The sequence below is a fragment of the Octopus bimaculoides genome, chromosome 14, assembly GCF_001194135.2.
Source record: "Octopus bimaculoides isolate UCB-OBI-ISO-001 chromosome 14, ASM119413v2, whole genome shotgun sequence".
Classification (NCBI taxonomy): domain Eukaryota; kingdom Metazoa; phylum Mollusca; class Cephalopoda; order Octopoda; family Octopodidae; genus Octopus; species Octopus bimaculoides.
Window position 1 is genome coordinate 20,570,267 of NC_068994.1, and position 8,834 is coordinate 20,579,100.

An 8,834-nucleotide genomic window follows, 5' to 3' on the forward strand; every position below is an offset into this window, starting at 1 on the left:
GGGTGCACCGCGAACAAGCAAGGTTTAATTTAGAGAGATGGCACAAAAAATATGTAGCCAGCTTGAGAACACAGGAGGGAAGGAGAGATTTAGAAAATTAGATGAAGAATTAAGGAGAAATGAAAGCTGGGAGAGAGAGATTAGGAAGTTATATATTGAGGGCCAATTTAAATAATCAGTTTACGAAACTAAATATTAGTAAATAATACATTTAAAAAGTATTAATGATGAATGAATGTATGAAAGATCGAAAATCGAGAGAATAGCTTAGAAATGCATAACTGGGCGTCTGGGACCATCAACGTTGGAAAGAATTGCATGTAAAAAGGAAGGAAGCATGTGAGTGAAGTGTTTTATAGATATGCAATGGTCAGAAGTGAGCATTATGAAAGGGCGCTCTCTCCCTTAGTCGAAGACAATAGCAATAGCAATGATAGGAGCAGAGAATAGCACAAGAAGCCATAGTGAGTGGGAAGGACCAAGAAGATAGTACGAAAAATATTTAGCCAACATGAAACACGGAGGGAATAAGCAAGGTTTAATTTGGAGAGATGGCACAAAAAATATGTAGCCAGCTTGAGAATACAGGAGGGAAGGAGAGATTAAATTTAGAAAAATACATGAAGTATTTGCAAGAACCTCTATCAGGCTCAGGGTCCCGAGGTTGACCTTCATTATTTCATTCCATGTCTTCCTGGGCTACTCTCTTCTGAAAATTTCAACCACATTAAGCAATCAGCACTTCTTTATACACCTGTCCTCATCCATATGCATTATATGTCTATAACAGTGCAGCCTTTTTTCTTGAACACAACATCTGATTCCTTCTATGCTCAGTTTTTTTTTCTCTCAGCACATTCATACTATATTGTTCCTGCCCACTCACATTGCACACCCAATAGAGCATGCTTACTTCATTTCTTGCTAGTCTTTTTAAGTTCTCTGCATTCAAGGCCCATGTCTCATTAACCCTAAGTGTCTCTCTTGTCCTCACCCCTGGCAACTGTATTATCTTACTATTCCTGCCACTCCCCACTCTCTTCTCCACATCCCTCTACCTTCCTTAGCTCATGTTTCTTTGTTCAGTTACCCTTCAGCCCTATCCATTTTGGCAGTCTACCCACTTTTCTCTCATTCTCCTTCCCCCATATAATCTTGCTAACTACCACCCCCCAACTTCTCATCTTGTGCCTTTTGGGGCCACCTGGGCACCTCATCACCATTATCTATCTCTTGCAGCTCCTACTGATCATTTTCTCTTTTCCTCTCCCCATTTCCCCAACTAGATGTGAGTAGCCATGCAGATCCTTCTTAAAGAACCTGCTCTCCCCATCCTTCTCATAGTAACTCCCTCGTCCCCTAGCATGAAGCTGACCTCACCACCACCATCCCCAGGGTTTGTAGTTTTGTGAATTGCATGGAGAGATCAATGGTGCTGGTGGCACAAGAAGAAAGCACCCAGTCCACTCTGTAAAGTGGTTGATGCCAGGAAAGATATCCAGCTGGATCACAACACAGTCCTTGGACACATCAGATCCTGTCAAATCATCCAACCCATGCCAGCATGGTACATGGACATTAAATGATGATGATAGAGTCAACTGTTTGGACTTTTCAAAAATTGGAAGAGACATTTGTGGATGATGAGCAGAATTGATTCAAGGAACAGAAAAATGAAAGTTTTTACATGTATACTTAATTTTCCAAAGACATCGTTATATCTAAAATGAAATATCTACAACTGAGAAGTAAAGCCATGTTGTGGATTTGGCTCGCTGGAAACTTAGCTTTTTACAGTACTATCTTCAATGTTGATTTTTTAAAGTTTTCAAATGTTCATTTAGCAACCAGGGTCCTTAAGGTCTTTGGAGGTCCATATGAGATTTTGTTGTTAAAAATTTATGTACAATAAATTGCTTATACCGTTACAATACTTTTTTAAATACAATTCCTAAGAATATGTAATCATAAAAATACGGTAAGATGTCTTTTGCATACACTGAGTGGCTATGGAGGTCCAGTAGAGTAAACTAGGAATCAAAGGGATCCATAGGCAAAAAATGGTTGAGAACCACTAAATTTTAGCTATTATGAGCTAACCTGAGTTTTCCAATAATAATACAAAATAAAAGTAATACAAAAACACCATCAGTAATGACATTTTAGAACTCACTGTTTCAATACTGGACCATAAAGAAATTTCAATATTCGATGGAAGACCAAAATTTTCTTGTTAAGGAAGTGTTCATCTTCTGTACCATCTCCATTAACAGCAATAAATAATATATTATCCAGCTGGATGATAAAGAGCAACAATACAGCAATAACAACAATAATACATTCTTTAACAACAACAATATTAATAATCACTTTTATCACATAATGGTTTCTTTTATGAATAACGTTGAAACAACAATGACAAGAATAGTAGCAGTTGTTATTAACAAAGCTGAAAATCAAGTATTTACAATTATAAATTTAATTTTACACTAAAAAAAAACAAACCTATAAGTATTTCATAATGGATTCATATCTCTAATGTTTGTATACTGTGTTACATCATTTTAAAGAAATAATCTATCTAGTTGCAAAATCTTTTCAATCCTTTTCTCTTTCTGTGGAATGTATTCATTTTTTTAAATGGATGTGTGTGTGAGTGTGATTATATCTTTTATCTTTTCTTTGTTTCAGCCATTAGACTTGCAGCCATACTGGGGCATTGCCTTGAAGAATTTTTTAGCTGAATGAATCAACCCCAGTACTTATTAATTTTTCTAAACCTGGTACTTATTCTATCAGTCTCTTTTACTGAACATAAACAGGGACATAAACACAGCAACACCAGTTGTCAAGCAGTGGTGGGGGACAAACATAAAGACATACACACACATATATAATGGGCTTCTTTCAGTTTCTATCAACCAAATCCACTCAAGGCTTTGGTCAGCCCAAGACTATAGTAGAAGACACTTGCCCAAGGTACCATGCAGCAGAACTGAACCAGGAACCACGTGATTGGGAAGTAATGTATATATATATATATATATATATATATATATATATGCACTCACACAAATACACATACACTTGCATATACAATAATAAATATGTGATGCTGCACAAAGTCAAGTATCACATAGCAGTGAGAGGTGGGCTTTGAATGCAGAGGGATGAAAAACTAGAAAGGAATGAAGAAAGTGTGCTCTCATGGATGTGCAATATTTGTGAGCTTGAACAATGAAATACAAATGAGCTGAGAGAGAAACTGAATATAAGAGTGATCAGATGTAGTATGCAAGAGATTGTGATTGTAGGGGCATGTGATGCATATGGAGGTGAAGGGCCTTATAAAGAAGTGCTATGCACTGATATTGAATAGAGAATCTGTGGAAGGATGATTTGGGTTTAAGTGGGAAAGACTTATGTAAAGATGTTGCGTCTTACACACAACATGACTACAGACATAGGCGCAGGAGTGGCTGTATGGTAAGTAGCTTGCTTACCAACCACATGGTTCCGGGTTCATTCCCACTGCGTGGCACCTTGGGCAAGTGTCTTCTACTGTAGCCTCGAGCCGACCAAAGCCTTGTGAGTGGATTTGGTAGACGAAAACTGAAAGAAGCCCATCGTATATATATGTATATATATATGTATGTGTATATGTTTGTGTGTCTGTGTTTGTCCCCCCAACATCGCTTGTCAACCGATGCTGGTGTGTTTATGTCCCCGTAACTTAGCGGTTCGGCAAAAGAGACCGATAGAATAAGTACTAGGCTTCCAAAGAATAAGTCCTGGGGTCGATTTGCTTGACTAAAGGCGGTGCTCCAGCATGGCCACAGTCAAATGACTGAAACAAGTAAAAGAGTAAAAAGAGAGAGACTGCTTTGATTACAGAATTCACTGAAGTTGAGAAGCATAATATGTATGTCTCAATACCTCTCTACCTCTTGCAACTATGACACATACCACTATCATTCATGTGACTCTGTGGCACTCAGTAAGCTGTCCCATAGGAATTTTCAGTTACCCTCTATGTCCCAAGTCTGTAGCTCCTCTTCCCTCTCATCAAATTTTTCAATGAGGATGTCCTTAAATCTCTGACCATGTGAAGGGTTCTTTAGCTTCCAAATCCTTCTTTTCTGGATTGGTCTGCTTCTTGACATTTTTTGGCCTCAAGTCTAAAGTCACTGTCATGTCTTTTTAAAATTGGTTGGCTATTTTATCACCAACCATTTGACAGTGTGGACTAGGTGTATTTTATAATACCACTAGTGTTAGAGAGTTTGCATCCAACAAGACTAAAGAGTTCCCTCTATCCTTCATGTCCTCCAAGATTTTGAAGTCAATACAGCTGAGGTTCTGCTTTAATCCTCATCATTTAACACCTGTCTTCCATGCTGGCATGGGTTAGATGGTTTGAGAAAAACTGACAAGCTAGAGAGATGCATCAGGCCCCATTGTCTGCTTTGGCTTGGTTTCTATGGCTGGATGCCCTTCCTAATGCCAAACACTTTACAGAGAGTACTGGGTGATTTTTATGTGGCATTGACAACAGCAGGATCACCCAGTAACTTGTGAGGCAAATACCTCTCTGTTGGGAGAGGAAGTGGAACTACAGGAAGTGGATCCATGCCAGATGAGAGGTTAAAGTATAATAGACGGATAGTAATAGGTATCTTATTGTAGAGAAGATACTTGGCAACCCCAGTAGGAAAAGAGAAGCGAGGAGGCAGAGAGAGAGTTAGAGAGAAAGTCAGAGAAACAGTCAGAGAAACAGTCAGAGAGAGCGGAGCATGCCAGTGTCATTTCTTTCGAGCCTTCACATGTTCTCTGTAGTCACAGCCCATGTTTCCCTGCCATGTAGCATAGCTGTTCGAACACAGGCATCATACAATCTGCCTTTCACTCTGAGGGGGAAGCCTTTTCTTACCAACAAAGGTAGTAGCTCTCTAAACTTCACCCAGCCTGTTCTTATTCTAGTAATTACGCTTTCAGAGCATTCTCCTGTACTGCTAACTTGGTTGCCTAGGTAATGGAAGCTAACTAATACTTCTAAGACACTTGAGGAAGTCTATTTCCTGTACGTACTTAGTGTTTATTGTACCTGCACACCTGCCACATCAAAGACTACTTTCTCCATTAACCTTTCTGTGATACTGCTGCACTTCTTATGTGTCCATAGTTTGCACTGGGTACACTGTATGGAGTTTATACTAACACCTTTCCTACATGTCAAGTAGGGTCATCTTCCAGAAAGGATTAATAATTTGTCTGCTTTAATCCCTTAATCTGCAGGTTAAAATGTTAGAGGAAAACATGAGTTGGAAAGGAGAGCTAAAATGATGCAGTTTTGGATAAGAAAGATGGAGAAAATGTTCAGTATATATTCTTGAAAAGGATGAAATATAGAAGGGTGATAAAAGAAGAAATGAATACATGTATGTTAAATTGGGGTAGGTACACATTTTGGAAAATTCAGTGGAGTATAAAACATTAGAGTAGCAGAAGAATTGTCAGAACCCATTGGTAAACTAGTAGTCATAAGATTTTGAGAGTGAAAACATCTCTATTTGGTAGAGACTTGTCTTTAATGTAGATTATAATGTTAATATACAACTACTGAAATTGTTTTACAAAATAGTGAACCTACTGCCAACAATTAATTTTGCATTAGCAATCTAGAATTGAAATTTTAAAACTGTAACTGAAAGTAATTTTAGAACTATTCTATATCTGTATACAGCATTTAGTTAAATAACTCATTTAGCATCTTTCAAATAACATAGAGACTGACATTGGTTTTCATCTGTTTATGAGGTTAATAGAATAAGTACAAGCTATGTGCTAGGTTTCTGTAATAGATTGGCATCATACTTGGTTATGTATCGTGTTTTTTGTTTTTTTTAATGTCATGGAAACTTGAGGTAAGCACTAACCCAATGAAGTACAAAGATCATTAATAGGAAACAAAAAAAAAAAAAAACTAGGGTTAGTTTAAATAACTATGTACTCTGTTTTTACGCATATAAATAAATTTTTCTACAACAAAAATAACCAAATTGGAAAAAAGAAATCCTATTACATTCAATAAAGGCAAATATAACTTACCTGTTTGGAAACTGTAATGGAATTATTTTCACAGATAATCTTTTCATAAGGGTTCTTCAAAGTATCGCTCATTACATTCTGTGATGCAGAAAATGGCACAAACATTTGTCCCACATCATAAGGATCATCTATGTGTTCAGCAATCTAGAAATTCACAGAAATCACATGGCATTAGAAGGGATAAGATTTTTCATGACAGAACATTTCCCAATTTTCAGGCATGCACATACATACTTACATAGGTACATGTGCATGCATGCATGCATGTGTGTGAGTACACGTGCAGATGTGCAGATGTGCTTTCTATGCTACCCTGCAGCAACAGATTGGACTGTGCTGGTGATTTCAAACAACCAATAGAGGGGTTGACAGTTTCTGTTCCAGCACCAGTATTGTGTTGTATCCATGACAAAAGAAGTTTTAAATAGGCATTTTACATGGATGGTAAGCATCATAAAGCAGGTACAGCTCTCTGCTGTGAATAGATGGAACACTGTATAATTAATGAGTGTTTCAGTTAGTTTGCAGTAGGCTACTGAATTCAATTTTTAAAATCAGCTGGATAGTTAGCAACTATCTTCATGTTGGTATGTATATCCATATTCCAAAACATAATTATTCGCCCGTTTTCATGTACCCTCTCCAAAGAATAGCTATACCATTTAGTATAGATGAAGAGCAGTAAACAGGGAAATCACTCCAACATATCCTACCCACAAAATTTTATAAATGTACAGAATTATCTGGTGTTCAATCTACCAGCAAAATCTTTGACAGTATAAAATTATAAAAAAACAGTAACAGATATTATATTCTCAATAAAAACATACAATTTATCTTTATAAAACAATTCTGCTAACAACTATATCAAGAAGATCTTTCACAATAGAAACAAGAAGTTAGTTCGGTTTTCTTTATAATATTATTAAACATATATTCTGCCATGGTTGACTTAGCCTTTCAACCTTTCGGAGTTGATAAAATAGGTACCAATAGAGCACTGGAGTTGATTTAATTGACTAGCACCCTCCCTCAAACTTGTTGGCCCTGTGTCAAAATTTGGAACCAATATTGTTAAACATATTCTAGGATAGGTGCAGGAGTGGCTGTGTGGTAAGTAGCTTGCTTACCAACCACATGGTTCTGGGTTCAGTCCCACTGCGTGGCATCTTGGGCAAGTGTCTTCTACTATAGCCTCGGGCCGACCAAAGCCTTGTGAGTGGATTTGGTAGACGGAAACTGAAAGAAGCCCGTCGTATATATGTATATATATATATATATATATATGTGTGTGTTTGTGTGTCTGTGTTTGTCCCCCTAGCATTGCTTGACAACCGATGCTGGTGTGTTTATGTTCCTGTCACTTAGCGGTTTGGCAAAAGAGACCCATAGAATAAGTACTTGGGTTACAAAGAATAAGTCCCGGGGTCGATATGCTCGACTAAAAGGCGATGCTCCAGCATAGCTACAGTCAAATGACTGAAACAAGTAAAAGAGCAAAGAGTAAGAGATACAAATTTTGATGCAAATTGTTGAAAATGGCACCACGTTTTCTGTACAGTATTTACTTCATCAATTTATATACTATTAAAATTGCATTTTGTATATCTTAATGAGGATAATCTGTAGAAAGTCACACAGTTACAGTATCCATCTCAAGAAAGCACCTCATATGGACATATACTGCTAAAATGCACAGTAGAATATCAATAGCAGACAAAAAGCATCCAGTAACAGCAGCAGTGGAATTGCTATTTCTATGTATTTCCATGTCATCAGTAGTAAGCATCCACTAGCAACTGAATGCTTACACAAATTTAGCCTCAACTGATATAGAAAAACAATGATTAACAAATCACTGATGTCATACGCTTGGTAAAAATTTGTTATTAGCAAAAGAAGCAGTAGACGGGCAAATATACAGAAATCTAGATTTAGCAATTCTAGTGCTGCTGCATGCTTTTCATCTACTACTGATATTCTTCTGTGTTTTTTAGCACTATATGTCTATACAAAGTGCAGGTGTGTGATTTTCTATAGTATATGCATGTTAAGTAAGATACAGAATGCTATTTTGAAATAATACTGTTTCTGTCACTGATACTAACTCTTAAAATTGAAAATCTGTATTGCCATTTGTGTATAACAGAAATTTAACCCATTGTGGCACAAAAATGTTTTGAATAATGTACACTTAAATACTTCCAGTAAATTTCTGGGCCCTGGAATCTTCAAAACAGATTTTGGATCCTTATTTTATCAATAAAGCAAAATAATAATCTCTATCAATGAAAGAGAGAGAGACAATAGAATATAATGTGTCCACACACAAAATGAACACTGATATACATATGGTAATAAACACACACACAGAACAAAGCATACACATATCAAACACATAGACACATCTAATAATAATTGAAAGTGCACAAAGAACAAACAAAACATGGAAATAGACTCACATACATACAAAGTACATAAAAACATTTACAAGACATATGTAGTATGAAATGCACACTCACAAGTAAAAGTGAACATCCATGCACAAAAACACACAGGCAAATAAATATGAAAACAGACACACACACAAACAAAAGACTTAAATACAAAGATAAGATACATATACACATAAATACATTTTGTGAATGAATACTAAATCATATTTCAGCACGCATTTAAAATAAAAGCAAAAGTCGAAGGCGGAAAAAAAATGCAAAACTGAAAGT

The 8,834-nt window shown here is 36.6% G+C and overlaps 1 protein-coding gene across 2 annotated transcripts in view; it reads right to left on the reverse strand.

Moving 5' to 3' along the window:
* LOC106876138 (BLOC-3 complex member HPS1) overlaps nucleotides 1-8,834 on the reverse strand; it is a 69,866-nt gene that overhangs the window by 41,368 nt on the left and 19,664 nt on the right. For both annotated transcript variants that reach the window (XM_014924559.2, XM_014924561.2), the window contains exons 2-3: nucleotides 6,109-6,252; nucleotides 2,174-2,295 (exon numbers count right to left, since the gene is read on the reverse strand). In XM_014924559.2, the coding sequence (XP_014780045.1) occupies nucleotides 2,174-2,295; nucleotides 6,109-6,252 (266 nt within the window). The remainder of the gene's footprint in view (nucleotides 1-2,173; nucleotides 2,296-6,108; nucleotides 6,253-8,834) is intronic.